Source organism: Pristiophorus japonicus, chromosome 2, assembly GCF_044704955.1.
Source record: "Pristiophorus japonicus isolate sPriJap1 chromosome 2, sPriJap1.hap1, whole genome shotgun sequence".
Classification (NCBI taxonomy): Eukaryota; Metazoa; Chordata; class Chondrichthyes; family Pristiophoridae; genus Pristiophorus; species Pristiophorus japonicus.
The window spans coordinates 48,152,393-48,170,866 of NC_091978.1; the positions used below are offsets into that span (position 1 = coordinate 48,152,393).

The following is an 18,474-nucleotide window of genomic DNA, read 5'->3' on the forward strand; positions in this document are numbered from 1 at the left end:
GGAAGCAAAGGGTAATGGTTGATGGATGTTTTTGTGACTGGAAGGATGTTTCCAGTGGGGTTCCGCAGGGCTCAGTACTAGGTCCCTTGCTTTTTGTGGTATACATTAATGATCTAGATTTGAATATAGGGGGTATGATTAAGATGTTTGCAGATGATACTAAAATTGGCTGTGTGGTTGATAATGAAGAGGAAAGTCATGGGCTGCAGGAGGATATCAATCTACTGGTCAGGTGGACAGAGCAGTGGCAAATAGAATTTATTTCAGAGAAGTGTGAGGGCTAATAAGGAAAGAGTATACACATTAAACCGTAGGCCACTTAGAAGTGCAGATGAACAAAGGGACCTTGGAGTGTTTGTCCACAGATTTCTGAAAGTAGCAGGCCAGGTGGATAAAGTGGTTAAGAAGGCATACAGAATGCTTGCCTTCATTGGCCGAGTCATAGAATACAAGAGCAGGGAGGTTATGCTTAAAATGTATAATACACTGGTTAGGCCACAGTTGAAATACTGCGTGCAGTTCTGGTCACCGTATTATAGGAAGAACGTGACTGCACTAGCGAGGGTGCAGAGGAGATTTACGAGGACGCTGCCTCGAATGAGGACAGTTTTGATTGTTCTCCTTGGAACAGAGGAGGCTAAGGGGAGATTTCATTGAGGTGTATAAAATTTTGAGGGACCTGGATATAGTGGATAGCAAGGGCCTATTTCCCTTGGTGAAGGGGTCAAATACGAGGGACATAGGTTTAAGGTGGTTGGTGGAAGGCTTAGAGGGGATTTGAGGGGAATCTTCTTCACGCAGAGGGTTGTGGGGGTCTGGAACTCACTGCCTGGAAAGGTGGTAGAGGCAGAAACCCTCACCACATTTAAAAGGTGCTTGGATGGGCACTTGAAGTGCAGTGACCTGCAGGGTTATGGACCTAGAGCTGGTAAGTGGGATTAAACTGGATAACCTCTTGTTGGATGGCGCAGATACGATGGTAAGTACTTTAGCGAATCTAATAGGCTAGAGTGATCTCCTGGACTAGTTTTGATCACCTGGATGGGTCGGAGAGGAATTTTCCCAGATTGTTTTCCTCTATTGGCTTGGGTTTTTATCTGTTTTTTTTGCCTGTCCCAGGAGTTTGCATAGTTCTGGGTGGGGTGGAGTGTCAAGTGTTGCGATACATGGGGTATCACAGTTGTGTGGGGCGGAGTGATTGGACCGGATGCTCTTTATCTTTCACCATTGTTCATAGGCTTATATGTAACCTTCAGGGCTGCTGACCGAGGGCCGTGCGGCTCTTTGTCAGCCGGCGCAGATACGATGGCCTCATTCTGCGCTGTAAATTTCTATATTTCTATCCCAAGACAATCCACTTGCCTTCATTGCAGTAATTGGTATATGACAGGCTTTATTTACACTCCTAATTAATTAGGGAGTTGCACAAAGAGGATTTAAATACATTTTAATAACAGTAATATTAAATACACCCAATATTTAAAGCCAAAATATTTCAAGTGATAGAGGATACTCTTATTTAACCATTAATAAATTAAGCAGGCAAAAGCAAGAGAAGGATTGGATTAGAGATGTTGTTTCCTATCCAACTGTTGGAATCTCGGTGTTGAAATTGCTGCCTTCCTTCTTGAGCCTAATGCAATTCAAGTCCATAAAACAAGAGTTGAGTTTGCAGTATTTCTTCCAGTGGATCATTCAATGAGTCAACTGATGGTCTTCCTGTAGTCCACACACACAGGTGCATGCGCACACACACATACACGTACATTGTTCTTCATTAATCCGATGGGTTCTTTACATAGGCTTACCAACCTCTTTAAAGTGGGTACACTAATCCCCTCAAAGTGGGCTCACCAATCTTCTTAAGAGTGGTTTTAGCCACCTTCCATAAAATGTTCTCGGCAATCTTCTTAAGGTGAGATAACTAATAACCTTAAAATGGACTCACCAACCTTCTTAAAGTGGGATCGCCAACCTTCTTTATATGGCAAAAATATGTAAATGTAAGCACCACCAATTTGTGAAGCCAGTTAATAGTGGTTCTTTGTGCTACTAATAAAGTTTGAACTACTTTTTATGTCTCTTAGGGAATCATTGGTTTGCGTATTTTCTTTTGTTGAGTTTGAATATCCAGAGTTCAGATTATGCCTCGTCTTCAGTCCTTTGTCTGATCTTTCTTCTGATGCTCAAGGTTTGCACGTGGAACTTTACTCTGTGGTTATATCTTACAAATGACGTGCATTTTGCCATATGCTTCTATGTAATGGGAAAAAAAACACAGTAAATGTAGAGTACAATAAAACTACTTTATAACATAAGAAAGAATGGAACACGATGAGCCCATTGAAGTGAATGAAGGAGCTGCTTCCAACAGACAATATTCAGTTTACTCTGACATGGAGTTTTCCCAAATGTATTAATCTCATTGCTGTTTGTAGAACATTGCTGGTGCAGATTGACTGACGCATTTGCCTACACAACAGCCGTCACTGAATTTCAAAAAGCTATTCATTGTGTCAAATGCTTGGAGTTGCTTCGAGAATGAGAGAAGGCATTACGTATTGAATGTTCCTAAAACAATTCTGCAATGTGTGAAGGACTGCTGATGCTCTAAATTCACCCTGTTTATTGTGTGGCAACATGGAAGAAACTGAGTATACGCAAGGTTGTGCACACACCATGGTTCAAACGAGGCATTCAAAACTCCACGCGTGTGTGTGCATGAATGTTTCCCAGTGTCCACAGGGGCAAGATAGGTTCAAACCAGCAAAATAAACACAACATTACTCCAGAGGGAGGGATTGAAGCCAATTTGTGAGGTGAGGGCCTCCAGAGAATTGCATACTCTGAAAATCAACAAGCTTCCAAGACAGAGTTGTAATATAAACTGGGTATTAATCCTTACAGTTAAACCTTCCAAGATAAAAACAATCACAAAATGCTCAGTGAATTCATGGATATTACATTAACATTACTCAACTCTGACCCAGTTTACATAGCAAGTTTATGACAAAGAGAGGCTGGAGAGATAGAGAGGTAGTAATTGGTCCTCATTGCACCCATTTTTCGGGTGGCGAACGGGGGGTAAAATGATCAATTTTGCAGGGCGCCTGAAATAAATCTGACACAATCTTGACTGTGGACGATTTTCAAGTGTCCCTTCTTGCCTCCTTTACAACAATAACTTGCATTTATATAGCGCCTTTAAAGTAGTAAAAGGAGCCAAGGTGCTTCACAGGAATCGGACAAAAATTTATACTGAGCCAAAGAAGGAGACTGTAGGACAGGTGACCAAAGTATTAGTTAAATGCGTAAATTTTAAGGAGCATTTTAAAAGAGAGAGGTGGCGAAGGGTAGAAATTTTGGGGAGGGTATTCCAGGGCTTAAGGCATAGATGACTGAAGGTACGGCCACTAATAGTGAGGCAAAGGAAGAAGGGAGTAGACACGAGAGCAGAATTGGAGGAACGCAGCATTTTCAGAGGATTGTAGGGCTGGAGGAGGTACAGAGATAAGGTGGGGCGAGTGCCATGGAGACATTTGCACATAAGAATATAAGAAATAGGACTGTTCCCAATGTTGGGGAAGTCCAGAACCAGGGGTCACAGTCTAAGGATAAGGGGTAAGCCATTTAGGACCGAGATGCGGAGGAACTTCTTCACCCAGAGAGTGGTGAACCTGTGGAATTCTCTACCACAGAAAGTTGTTGAGGCCAATTCACTAAATATATTCAAAAAGGAGTTAGATGAGGTCCTTACTGCTAGGGGGATCAAGGGGTATGGCGAGAAAGCAGGAATGGGGTACTGAAGTGAATGTTCAGCCATGAACTCATTGAATGGCGGTGCAGGCTAGAAGGGCCGAATGGCCTACTCCTGCACCTATTTTCTATGTTTCTATGTTTCTATGTTTCTATGTTTCTATGGGCCATTTGGCCCCTGGAGCCTGCTCCGCCATTCAATAAGATCATGGCTGATCTTGAGGATGAGAATGTTAAAATCGATGCGTTGGTGGGCCAAGGAGCCAAAGTAGGTCAGTAAGCAGGCGGCGATGGGTAACGGAACTGAGTACAATTCAGGGCACCAGAGATTTGGATGAGCTTAAGTTTATTGAGGGGCAGATGTTAATAAGGGGCCTCCTTAAGAGCCCTTCAGCAGAATTCGTCAATGCCACGACTGCTCCACTCAGATTTTGGTGGGATTACAGCAGCCCAAGCGACCGCTACCATAAAGTAAATTTTTTTTTACTCCCGCCCAAGGGCCACTGCTGGCCCATGATCACCGCCGACCTCCCGCCCCACTCCACCTCCTCCTGTTCTCTGCCCCCCCCGCCCCACTCCACCCCCTCCTGTTCTCCGCCCCCCCCGCCCCACTCCACCCCTTCCTGTTCTCTGCCCCCCCCCCCCCGCCCTGCCCCACTCCACCCCCTCCTGTTCTCCGGCCCCCCCCCGCCCCGCCCCACTCCACCCCCTCCTGTTCTCCGCCCGCCCCCCCCCCCCCCCCGCTCCTTTCCAGGAACCATGTTATGACCGCTGTTGGCAAGGCAAGTGACCCAAATTGGATTGTGCCACACGTGCGAGTTGCTTCTGGTGCCATGACAGGTGCCGGCTGCTTGCCGCAATTATTAAAATGAGGCGCAAGGCCCATTTCGGGCCCAACTTTGGCCCTCCAGGTTCAGGCATGCTCTGGTAGCACTCCATCAATTATGCACCCAAAAACAGGCCATAACACATTTCTATTCCCAAGGACAGGGTGGTGCAGTGGCTAGAGACACCTTTGACATTGGGAGTTGGGTTGATGGGATGAAAGTCTTCTCTCTCTATCCCCTCTCTCTCTCTCTCTCTGTTGGCTGTAAGTGCTACCGTGAAATGATTCTTAGGAAACCTAATTTGGTTCCCTATTGTAATGTTTCACAACATGAAATTAGCCACTTGTACTGACCTGAAACTTCAGCCCCAGTTCATTAACCGTTTAACTTTTATTCAGCTGTGTGCTGAGCCTTTCTTTCCTCATCAAGCTTGCTGCATATGGAATCTGGAAGAATGAGAGAGAGAGAGAATGGATTAGGTACAGTATAATGAGGAGGTCACCAACAAAGTGGATAGGGGCTTGTTTATGGATGTTGTCTCTGTGAACTTCCAAAAGGCATTTGATAAGACTGCACACAAGAGATAGCATGAAATTGGAGGGAAACTTGTGGCATTAGTTGCTAATTAGTTGGGAGGTAGGAGACAGAGAGTAGGGAAAAAGGGAATGTACTCTGACGGAGTGATTAGTGGTGTTCCCCAGGAATCTGTACTCCAGATTTTCACCATGTACACACATATATTATATATATATATAGATAGATTGTGGATGATACTAAATTAGGATGCAGAATAAATTGTGCAGATGGGAGCAGGAAGTTACAAAGGCACATAGAGATTAAATGAGTGGACAAAACTGTAGCAAATGGAGTTAATGTGGGTAAGTGTGAGGTCATCCACTTTGGATCCAAGAAAGACAAACTGAAATATTTTCTTAAAGGTGAGAGACCAGGTGCAGAGGAGCAAAAGAAGTTAGGTGTCCATAAATCTAAAAGCTAGTGCACAGGTACAAAGAGTAATCAAAAAGGTGAATGGAATAGAAACATAGAAAATAGGTGCAGGAGTAGGCCATTCGGCCCTTCGAGCCTGCACCACCATTCAATGAGTTCATGGCTGAACATGCAACTTCAGTACCCCATTCCTGCTTTCTCGCCATACCCCTTGATCCCCCTAGTAGCAAGGACTACATCTAACTCCTTTTTCAATATATTTAGTGAATTGGCCTCAACAACTTTCTGTGGTAGAGAATTCCACAGGTTCACCACTCTCTGGGTGAAGAAGTTTCTCCTCATCTCGGTCCTAAATGGCTTTCCCCTTATCCTTAGACCGTGACCCCTGGTTCTGGACTTCCCCAACATTGGGAACATTCTTCCTGCATCTAACCTGTCTAAACCCCTCAGAATTTTAAACGTTTCTATGAGATCCCCTCTCATTCTTCTAAACTCCAGTGAATACAAGCCCAGTTGATCCAGTCTTTCTTGATATGTCAGTCCCGCCATCCCGGGAATCAGTCCTTATCAGTTAGCCGTTATCCCAAGGGGGCTGGAATACAAAGGGGAGGAAGTTATGCTTCAGTTGGTCATGAGGCTTTCTGGAGTACCGCGTTCAGTTATGGACACTGCACCTCAGGAAGAATATATTGGCCTTGGATATAGCACAGATTCACCAGAATGATACCAGGACTGAAAGGCTTAAATTATAAGGGCAGCTTGCCTAAACCTGGGTTGTATTCCCTTGAGTTTAGAAGGTTGAGAGGTAATCTAATTGAGGTTTTTAAAATATTAAAAGGACTCATTAGGGTAGATACAGAAAAACTATTTCCTCTGGTGGGAGAATCCAGTACAAGGGGCACAATCTTAAAATTAGAGCTCGGCCCTTCAGGAGTGAAATCACAAAGCACTTTTTCACACAAAAGGTACAGAAATGTGGAATTTTCTTCCCCAAAAGGCTGTGGATGCTGGGTCAAGTAAAATTTTCAAGACTGCCAGCAACAGAATGTTATTAGGTAAGGGATATCGATCAAAGGCAGGTAAATAGACCTGAGCTACTAACCAGCCATGATCTAATTGAACAGGCGGAACAGGCTGGAGAGACTGAATAGCCTACTCCTGTTTCTAGATATATCCCCGCTTCAAATGGGCAATGTGCTGTTTCATTGCCTGAGAGAATGCAAGATATTTAGGGTTCTATCAAAACTACAATTATAGGCCACATTTTGTAAAGCAGACCTCCAGGGTATCTAATGGTGCTTTTTACATTTAGCACTTCGAATTGCATTCTGCTGCCAGTAAAGGGAGACAGTTTTAGCAACCTTAACACAGAGCTGGTCACAGATGCCACTCATTTACAACCTGACATACCAAAGCTGTAAATGTAAAACACTTTAAGGATGGCATGTAGCATGCAAAGGGGAATAAGAAGTGTTATGTTCAGAATAAATTCACAGGATTGTATCGCAAGCTCAATACGGTTGTGACCTTAGTCTCTTTATTCAGATTCCAGAGTGGAGAAGCAGTTTGGTGAATCACCTTTTATACCTGCTTGCCTCAGGGTGCACAGGTGACCCTTAGGTCTCCCATAGGTGTGCCCCCTAGTGGCAAGTCATACATATTGGTGAGGTTTACATACATACATAACATCACTGCCTCCAAAGTCTTATGTACAAGTTATTTGCACGTTGAGGCGATCTGCGTCCCCGGGTCAATCGCTTGGGTTGAAGTCCTGATGTGGTGGGTTCATCCTCGTGATTGACAGTGAGGTCGATTGTGTTAGTGGGTCGCTGGGGCCCAGGTCCTTTCACCGTGATTCCTGGTTATCTGTAGTTCGCAGTTTGGTCTGGTCCAAATGCTTTCTGCGTTTGCCCAGTACATGGTTTCACAATCAAACACTTTGTTTTCATCATACACACTCCATTCCCCCCCCTTTGGCTAATACAGTGCTAACGGCCCATCTGGGACCCTGAACATGGTCTACATCATTCATTCTGATGTCGTGTGGGTAAGCCGTGCAATCATGGTACATTCTCTGCTGATAGCATATGGACGACTCGGTTCTGAGTGATTCTGTCTGGTGACTGCGGACCGTGACATGTGTGGTGCTTGGCTTTGTGATTTGGGATGCCTGCTCTGGACTATTGTCGCTGACCCTAAGGTCTTGCAAGCCCAGGATGGCCGATATGGCCTTGAGACTTTCAGTAGTGGCGAGAGGCCTCGTGGTCCCCGTGGATCCTGGGCCATGGTATGTGGGCCCTGGACCACCGACTGTGTGTAGCCGCCCTGCCTTACTTTGTAACATTGGGATGGGCCTTTCGTCTTTGTGACGAATAGGCTGCAACATCCTGTCTAGCGGTTCGCCGTTGGCAGGCGGTAACGTGGGATCCTGACTGGTCCAGGTCCTAAACTGGGGGGCTGTTATGGTTGACCCCTCGCTTTCTAGCACTTCCACGACCACGAGTGAGTCTGCAGGCTGCGCCGTTTCCACCCCAGTGGTGGACAACGGTAGCCAACTGAGGGCATTAGCGCCGTTCTCAGTGCCTGGCCTGTGGCGGATCATGTTACAGTGTACAGACGGTGTTAGACATTCTCGAAACAACGCATCGATAATGGTGCCTCTGCTCTCCCAAAACTGTGAGATGGGTAGCTTGTCTGACTTGAGCAAATATTGGGACACTTTTTGGTACATCTCTTTTGTCCCTTGAACCAAAGCTGCTGCCTTGGTTAACTTATTGGACTGTTGGGGCTCGCCCGCTACTTTGGCTTGCTGCACAACACGCCCGACCTTGTGCGGTAACACATCACTTGTTACAAGTACTTTGTCAGATGCATATACGACCGGTTGCTGCTCGCCCGCTACTTTGGCTTGTTGTAAGGTGCCCCCGACCCCATATGATAATACATCATTTGCTGCGAAAGAACGCTCACTTGGATTACACAGTGCAAACAACTTATTGGAACATAGTGGGTTCCTGGCCTTCTCAGTGACCGCCCCTTTACCTTTGCCCCAAACCCAGTTATCTTCCTTGCTAGGCAACACATTCCTCTGTTCCGTTGCGGTGACATCCCGTGGTCTGGACGCACCTTCGTCTTGTGGTCAGGACGCACTTTCGTCCCGTGGTCTGGACACACTCTCGTCCTGTGGTCTGGACGCATTCTCGTCTGTGTCCGTGATGACGACTGCCGCGATCTTCCTCCCCAGGGATTTGGCCTCTGGCATCGGAAAGACGCATCCAGATCATTTCAGCCGGAGTCCCACTCTGCATGGTTGACCTGGAGCCTCTTCCATCATTGCGAAGAGGTCGTCGGCTTTGGGTGGTGGGTACCGCGCCTGTACCGCTGCTCGGTTAATCTTCACCTCCTCGTGGTCGTGATGAGTGGCCTGTGCCTCGTGGATCTGCAAATGGATCTGCACTTCGATGCCTGGTTCAGCTGAAGGTGGGGGTTTGCTCGGCCTTTGAGCAGGGGAGACATCGTTCGCCGGAGAAGGTACGCAGAGGTCTTCCCAGTTCCATCAAATCTTCCCCATCCACTTTCTACCAAGCAGCATTGGCCCATCACCTGAAACAATCCACAGTGGTAAATCGTGCACCGCTCCCTCATGGGATACTCTTATGTCCACACTACCAATAACTGCTATCAGTTCCTTGGTGTAGGTGCACAGCTTTGCCTGAATCATGACCAGCTTGGGTCGCTGGGCTCTGTCGCCCCACAGCCTCTCAAATGCCTCTGGCTCATAACTGATTGACTCGCCCCAGTGTCTAGTTCCATGGGGACTGGAGTGCCGTTGAGTTCAACTTTTAACATTATCGGAGGGCTTTTGGTGGTGAAGGTGTGTATCCCATATACTTCCTCTTCGTCCTCAGGTTGAGTTGCCGCTCTTGCTCGTTCAGCGTGATCCTCGCTGGATCGGTCATCCTCTCCTGACTCTGCCATGTGGTGAGTCAGAGGTCATTTGCACATTCGCTGGAGGTGCCCCATTGTTCCACAGCCTTTGCACACATAGGGCTTGAATCGACATTGATGAGCTCTATGACTGCCCCCCGCAGCGCCAACCTGGTGCTAATGGATACGCATTCATGCCCCACGGCGGACTCTGAGTCACTCTAGGCCTAGGTCTGGCCTCTGCAGTTGTGTGGGCCCTGCCCTGTACAGGTCTGCCTGCTGAAAACATTATTTTGTGCACAGTACTTGCCGATGAGTTTCGTGTTATTGCTCGTGGATATGAAGGCTTGGGCGATCGTGATGGTCTTGCTCAGATCGAGGGATTTGGCAGACAGCAGTTTGCGAAGAATGATCTCGTGGCCGATTCCAAGCACGAGAAAGTCCCGCAACATTTCCCGCAAGGATCCTGCAAATTTGCATTGACCCACAAGGTGTCTTAGGTCTGCAACAAAACTCGCCACGTTCTGTCCCGTGGAGCGATGGTGCATGTAAAAGCGATATCTGGCCATCAAGATACTCTCCTTCGGCTTGAGGTGTTCCCTAACCAGCGTACACAGCTCTGTGTAAGACTTGTCCGTTGGCTTGACCGGTGCCAGCAGATTTTTGAGGAGGCCATATATCGAAGACCCACATACGGTGAGGAGAATCGCCCTGCGCTTGATTGTCGTCACAGCCTTGTCCAGTTCGTTGGCCATGAAGTACTGGTCGAGATACTCAACGAAGGCTTCCCAATCATCACCCTCAAAAAAATCTCTCAAGAATACCAACGGCAGCCATTACCGTGTGAAAGTTCGTAATCCATTACTCGTTGCCAATTTGTTATGTTCCAAATAAATCCACAGGACTGTATCGCAAGCTCAAACTGTTATGACCTTGGTCTCTTTTTTCAGACACCAGAGTGGAGAAGCAGCATGGTGAATCACCTTTTATACCTACTTGCCTCAGGGTGCACAGGTGACCCTTAGGTCTCCCACAGGTGTGCCCCCTAGTGGCAAGTCTTACATATTGGTGAGGTTTACATACATACATAACAAGAGAAAATAGAGAAAACCTATAAGAGCTCAATCTTTCCCAGTGGAAACTCTTACTTCCCCCAGCTCTCCCTTCCTCTTGCTCATTTTTAAATCTCAAGCATGATGTCACTTAATCACTCATTCCTGAGTTACCTCATGTGGCCTTTTAGTATTTCCAACCTTGGTTGTGAGCTCACTGTGGGCCTTGGCATTTCACCTTGCTTTCTCATTAAAAGAATCACATGCAAAGGCACATTTTCAGATATCACCTATTTTATTAGCTCCTAACTGAATGACAGTCCTTTGTTGCACTCTGCAAAGTAGTTGGAGACTGTACCAAAACTAGCTTCACTTTAGGGGGGGTAGAAACTGGTTTGCATTGCGTCCATTTTTTGAGCATAAAATGTACACAAAGCAGTGGGACGGCCTGTGACCAATCTGTGTAGGCATTGGTCCCATTGTTAAATTCGCGGGGCCTATTTTTTTAGGCAACCCGGGCGTACATCTACAACAGGCATTAGACCTCTCATTTACATAATCAAGAGGATAATGCCCACTGAATGACCCCCTTTTCAAGATGGGCTCAGGATTCCTCAGTGAATCCGTTAGCAACAAAAGATAAGTTGTAAAAAATAAATTCAAATAAACCCTTCCTGGGGGAGCCAGGAGGATCAGGAGAACTTCCAAAACTCCACAGACATCGCAATTGCCACTAGACACCTGACCCCCACCAATACACTCCAATCCCCTTCCTAGAGCTTCCCTGAGGGCCGCTGGCTGCGTTGCAGCTCATACCACTGATATCCGCTTCGCTGGCGAGCTGCCTGGGGATGCGCAGTAGACGTCCACAGCTCGCCGGCCTAATTTAGGTAAGACTGGAGGCTGAATTTCCATCAGGCCATGGGCCTACCTGTTCGGTGCAGGGATCGTTCCTTGCGCCCAGTTTGTGTCCACAGGGTGGCGCTATACAATCTCTACCCCGAAGTCTTTTACACAACATTTTCCAAACCCCTCTGGCGACAGGTGTGGAGCCCGAGGACTGGAGGACTGCTAACGTGGCACCTTTGTTTAAAAAGGGAGAAAGGGATAGACCGAGTAATTACAGGCCAGTCAGCCTAACCTCTGTGGTGGGAAAATTGTTGGAGAAAATTCTGAGGGACAGGATAAATCTTCATTTAGAAAGACATGAATTAATCAAACACAGTCAGCACAGATTTGTTAAGGGAAGGTCGTGTCTGACTAATTTGATTGAATCTTTTGAGGCGGTAACAAGGAGGGTCAATGAGGGTAGTTCATTTAATGCAGTGTATATGGATTTTAACAAGGCTTTTGATAAGGTCCCACATGGTAGACTGGTCGCGAATATAAAAGCCCATGGGATCCAGGGCAAAGTGGCAAGTTGGATCCAAAATTGGCTCAGACGCAGGAAGCAAAGGGTAATAGTTGATGGGTGTGTTTGTGACTGGAAGGCTATTTCCAGTGGGGTTCCGCAGGGCTGAGTACTATGTCCCTGGCTTTTTGTGGTATATATCAATGATTTAGACTTGAATGTAGAGGTTATGATTAAGAAGTTTGCAGATGATACTAAAATTGGCCATGTGGTTGATAATGAAGAAGACAGCTGTAGACTGCAGGAAGATATCAATGGACTGGTCAGGTGGGCAGAACAGCGGCAAATGGAATTCAATCTGGAGAAGTGTGAGGTAATGTATTTGGGAGGGCTAACCAGGCAAGGAAATACACATTAAATGATAGGACAGAAGTGTAGAGGAACAAATGGACCTTGGAGTGCATGTCCACAGATCCCTGAAAGTAGCAGGCCAGGTGGTTAAGGTGGTTTAGAAGGCAAATGGAATGCTTGTCTTTATTAACCAAGGCATAGAATACAAGAGCAGGGAGGTTATGCTTGAACTGTACAATACACTAGTTAGGCCACAGCTAGAGTACTGCGTGCAGTTCTGGTCACCACATTACAAGAAAGATGTGATTGCACGAGAGAGTGCCTGGACTGGAGCATTTTAGCTATGAGGAAAGATTGGATAGGCTGGGGTTGTTTTCCTTGGAACAGAGGAGGCTGAGAGAAGACCTGATTGAGGTGTATAAAATTACAGTGTAACTATTTGTACTGCACTTTTTTTGACAGACATGCGTCTGTCAAGCTCCATCCCCACTCCCGGCTCCAAATCATTCCCTCCACGTGGTGCTGAGACGCAGAACCTGAGGCCCGAGATTCCGCTCAGGTCCCGACTCTCTTCCCCTCCCCCCCACTCTCTCTCCATCCCCACTCTCATCCCCCCTCCCCAGATTCTCTACCTCCACTCTCTCTCTCCGCCACTCTCTCCCCCCTCCACTCTCTCTCCCCCCCACTCTCTTCTCCCCCGACTCTCTTCCCCCACTCTCTACCCCCCCCACTCTCTTCCCCCCTCCACTCTCTTTCCCCCCTCCACTCTCTTTCCCCCCTTCACTCTCTTCTCCCCCCCACTCTCTTCCCCCACTCTCTACCCCCACTCTCTCTCTCCACCACTCTCTCCCCCCCTCCACTCTCTCCCCCCCTCCACTCTCTCTCCCCTCCACTCTCTCTCCCCCCCACTCTCTCTCCATCCCCACTCTCGTCCCCCCTCCCCAGACTCTCTACCTCCACTCTCTCTCTCCGCCACTCTCTCCCCCCTCCACTCTCTCTCCCCCCCACTCTCTTCTCCCCCCCACTCTCTTCTCCCCCCCACTCTCTTCCCCCCCAACTCTCTACCTCCACTCTCTCACCCCCCCACTCTCTTCCCCCCCACTCTCTTCCCCCCCACTCTCTTCTCCCCCCGACTCTCTTCCCCCACTCTCTACCCCCCCCACTCTCTTCCCCCCTGCACTCTCTTTCCCCCCTACACTCTCTTTCCCCCCTCCACTCTCTTCTCCCCCCGACTCTCTTCCCCCACTCTCTACCCCCACTCTCTCTCTCCGCCACTCTCTCCCCCCCTCCACTCTCTCTCCCCCCCACTCTCTCTTCTCCCCCTGACTCTCTATCCCCCACTCTCTACCTCCCACTCTCTACCCCCCAAATCTCTACCCCCACTCTCTCTCCCCCCCACTCTCTCTCCCCCCCTCCACTCTCTCTCCCCCCCACTCTCTCTCCCCACCACTCTCTCTTCCCCCCCCACTCTCTTCTACCCCCACTCTCTCTCCCCCCCACTCTCTCTCCCCCCCACTCTCTCTTCCCCCCCCCCACTCTCTTCTACCCCCACTCTCTCTCCCCCACTCTCTCTCCCCCCCCACTCTCTCTCCCCCCCCCGACTCTCTCTCCCCCCCGACTCTCTCTCCCCCCACTCTCTCTCCTCCCCCCAACTCTCTCCCCCTGACTCTCTTCACCCCCCCACCTGACTCTCTTCTCCCCCCTGACTCTCTCCCCCCGCTTAGGCCCCGACTTTCTCCCCCATTCCAACCCCGACCCCTCTTGGGGGGGCCGAGAGGGCCTGTGGGCAGCCGAGAGCGGCGGCGGCGGGCAAAGAAGCAACGGCGAAGGGGAGGGAGATGGTAGAGTAAGAGAGAGACTGGGGGAGGGAGAGGGAGAGAGAGAGAGACTGGGGGGAGAGAGATCCTGGGGGAGAAAGAGAGACTGGGGGAGAGGGAAATTGGGAGAGAGAGAGAGGCTAGGGGAGAGAAAGAGAGTGGGGGGGGATAGATTGAGAGGGGCTGGGGGGAGAGTGAGAGAGATTAGGGGAGAGAGAGAGACGATGGGGGGAGAGAGAGAGAGAGAGAGACTGGGGGCAGGGAGAAGGACACAGGTGGGGTTGGGGGGGACTGGACGGGAGAGAGGGAACTCAGGGAAGACGGATCATGTTCTTCCAACCCTCCACAAGGGACATCGATGGATTGGATGATATCCAGAAGTCCCGATACTGTCACTATTCACTTCATACTCAATTAACCTGTTAATAATCCACACACTAAACCTGCCCCATCTATGGTGTGGATGGAAGGATGCATTTGCGCTGGGATAAGGCACTTTGGCTGGGGGAGGGAAGTACTTAGACTGGGATAAGGCACTTTGGCTGGGGGAGGAATGTACTTAGACTGGGGTAAGGCACTTTGCCTGGCCCTTGCTGTCTTCTGGAGAGCTCTGTCCTCTGTCGCTTCAGGAAGTCAAGTTGGATCAAGTTACAATTTGCAAAGTCAGTGAGACCTTGGGATGGGCAGTTAAACATTCCAGTGAAACCTCAGGGTATGGCCAAGGGGACCAAACATAGGCAAATGGTGGCTATTTTTGCAGTACAAATAAGCGCATCCATAAAATTATGAGGGGCCGAGATAGATTGGATAGGACGGACCTGTTTCCCTTGGCAGAGGTGGTCAATAACCAGGGGGCATAGACTTAAACTAATTGGTATAAGGTTTAGAGGGGATTTGAGGATAAATTTCTTCATCCAGAGGGTGGTGAGGGTCTGGAACTCACTGTCTGAAAGGGTGGTTGAGGCAGAAACTCTCATCGCATTTAAAAAGTACTTGGATGTGCACTTAAAAGTGCCGTAACCTGCAGGGCTACAGACCAAGAGCTGGAAAGTAGGATTAGGCTGGATAGCTCTGTCGGCTGGCGCGGTCATGATGGACCGAAATGGCCTCCTTCCATGCTGTAAATTTCCATGATTCTATGAACGTGTCACAGAGGGGAAAGGTTTCAGTCAGCTGTTGGAATCACAAAGGTTTTAGCTTCCTGCTCTGGTTCCAAGTTAGGATCCCGCGAGTGAAAATTACGATTCAACTCAGCCCACCTCTCATCAAAAATAGCAGCTCAGCATTGCCCAGATGGTTTGTACAGAAAGCATCCCATGTTTGATTATCTGCACTGCTCGTTCCGCCTGGCCGTTTGAGGCCGGCTTGAACGGTGCCGTTCTGACATGGTTGATTCCATTGCCTGCCTGAAGTCCTGGAATTCAGTGTTTGTGAAGCACAGACCATTGTCGCTGATCAAGACATCCGGTAGACCATGGGTGGCGAACATTGCCCGTAAACTTTCTACCGTGGCAGAGGATGTGCTTGAATTTAAAATGGCACACTCAATCCATTTGGAGTAGGCGTCTACTACAACCAAAAACATTTTTCCCATGAAAAGACCTGCGTAGTCCACATGGATGCGTGACCATGGCTTGGCGGGCCAGGACCAGGGGCTAAGGGGGGCTTCCCTGGGTGCGTTGCCCAGCTGAGCACACGTGTTGCACCTGCGAACACAAAGTTCCAGGTCTGCATCTATCCCTGGCCACCAACCGTGTGACCTGGCAATTGCCTTCATCATGACAATGCTCGGGTGCTCATTGTGGAGTTCTCTGATGAACACCTCTCTGCCCCTCTGGGGCATGGCTACTCAGTTTCCCCACAGTAGGCAATCGGCCTGAATCGAGAGTTCATCCTTGCGCTTATGAAACGGTTTAAATTCCTCAGGGCATGCCCTGTACGTGGCTGCCCAGTCCCCATTCAGGACACATTTCTTAACTAAAGACAGTAGCGGGTCTTTATTTGTCCAGACTTTAATCTGACGGGCTGTCACAGGTGAGACTTTGCGTTCGAAAGCTTCAACAGCCATGACAATCCCAGCATCATGCTCAGTTGCCCCCTCAGTGGTGGCTAGTGGGAGCCTGCTGAGTGCATCGGCGCAGTTTTCAGTACCCGGTCTGTGCCGAATTGTGTAGTCATAGGCGGCTAACGTAAGTGCCCACCTCTGTAAGCGGGCCGTGCATTTGCATTTATGACCTTGTTGTCGGCCAAAAGGGATGTTAGGGGTTTGTGATCTGTCTTCAGCTCAAATTTCCTGCCAAACAGGTACTGGTGCATTTTTTTTTACTGCAGATACACATGCGAGCGCTTCCTTTTCTACCATCCCGTAGTCCCTTTCTGCCTGGGACAGACTTCTGGAGGCATAAGCTACCGGCTGCAACTGACCATTGGCATTCACATGCTGCAACACACACCCGACCCCATAGGACGATGCATCGCACGTTAGAACAAGTTTCTTACACGGGTCATATAACATTAATAGTTTGTTGGAGCATAACAAGTTGCATGCTTAATCAAAAGCCCTTTCCTGGCTGTCCCCCCCAGACCCAATCACGACCTTTGCATAGGAGCACGTGTAGCGGCTCTAACAGCGTGCTCAATTTGGGAAGAAAGTTACCAAAATAGTTCAGGAGCCCCAGGAATGAACGCAGCTCCGTCATGTTACGGGGTCTGGGTGCTCTCTGGATCACTTCCGTTTTGGACGCAGTGGATCTGATCCCGTCTGCTGCTACCCTCCTCCCCAGGAATTCTACCTCTGGAGCTAAGAAGACGCACTTTTCCTTTTTCAGTCGCAGCCCTACCCGGTCCAGTCTGTGTCGCACCTCCTCCAGATTGTGGAGGTGTTCTTCAGCATCGCGGCCCATGATGAGGATGTCGTCCTGAAAAACCACCGTCCTTAGAATCGACTTGAGGAGGCTTTCCATATTTCGCTGAAAGATCGCGGTGGCCGAACGAATCTCGAACTGACATCTGTTATACTCAAACAACCCCTTGTGTCGCGATGGTGGTCAGCTTCTTCGACTCACTCGCTAGCTCCTGGATCATGTAAGCTGAAGTCAGGTCTAATTTTGAAAAAAGTTTGCCACCGGATAGCATCGCAAAGAGGTCCTCCGCTCTCAGTAGCGGGTACGGGTCTTGGAGTGACACCCGATTGATGGTGGCCTTGTAATCACCACATATCCTGACCGACCCATCCGCCTTGAGCACAATCACGATCGGGTTTGCCCAGTCACTGAATTCGACTGGCGGGATGATGCCTTCCCTCAGCAGGTGATCCAATTCGCATTCTATCTTTTCCCGCATCACGTACGGCACTGCTCTGGCCTTGTGGTGCTCTGGCCTTGTGGTGTACTGGCCTGGCGTCCGGGTTTATATGAATCACTATCTTAACCCCCATGAAAGTGCTGATGCCGGATTGAAATAATGAGTCAAATTTGTCCAGGACCTGTGAGCATGATACTCGCTCCACAGAAGAAATTGCATTGACATCGCCCCATTTCCAGTTCATGACAGCAAGCCAACTCCTCCCCAGTAGTGCGGGACCGTCCCCCGGGACAATCCAGAGTGGCAGCCTGTTCTCCAAATCTTTGTGGATCACGACTACTGTGGCGCTGCCTAGCACCGGAGTGATCTCCTTTGTATATGTCCGTAGCTGTGCGTCAATTGGCAATAATTTTGGCCTCCTGGCCTTGGACACCCACAACCTTTCGAACTGTTTGATACTCATCAGGGACTGGCTGGCCCCCGTGTCTAGCTCCATTAATACTGGGATGCCATTGAGGAGTACTTTCATCATTATCGGTGGCGTCCTGGTATATGAACTATATAGGTGCTCCACATGAACTCGCTGAACTTCAGCTTCCAGCGATTTCCCCCAGTATTCATTTGGCCTCGTAGGGCTTACATTGGGCCCGTCCTCCTCGTACATCAACCTGGCTGCAGGCTTCCTGCACATATGCGCTAAGTGACCGCTGACGTTGCAGTTTCTGCAGGTATATTGCTGATACCTGCAGGCTCTGGCTGGGTGTTTGCCTCCACACCTCCAGCATGAGCTGGAGGCCCCGTTGTTGGAAACAAAAGGTCCATTACCAGTCGATCGTCTCTGACTGTCTCTGTAACTGTTCTTAAGCGCATCATTAACAGGTGTTGATGGCCCCATTACTGGCCGCATTGTCCATTGCGATGGCATGAATCGCCGTTCAGCTAGCCATTGTCTCTGTTGAATTCCCCCTTTGGGTTCGACTGCATGCTGGGGCATGTCCGATTGCCCTTGTCTGCCTAGAGAACCGTGTGCCGCGTTAACAATGTTGACTCCCTGGTCGTTTGCTGCATTTGAGCCAAGATTTTTGTCAGACATCATTCTGGTCTCTTCCTCCCCCAAGATAAATATCTGGGCTATCAGGGCC

At 48.9% G+C, this 18,474-nt stretch overlaps 1 protein-coding gene across 1 annotated transcript in view; it reads right to left on the minus strand.

Annotated features, from left to right (window-relative positions):
• Positions 1-2,142: 2,142 nt before the first annotated feature.
• The window catches only part of skor2 (SKI family transcriptional corepressor 2), a 47,527-nt gene continuing 31,195 nt past the window's right edge, over positions 2,143-18,474 (minus strand). Inside the window, exon 7 of the mRNA XM_070859765.1 lies at positions 2,143-2,256. Coding sequence (XP_070715866.1) covers positions 2,143-2,256 — 114 coding nt within the window. The remainder of the gene's footprint in view (positions 2,257-18,474) is intronic.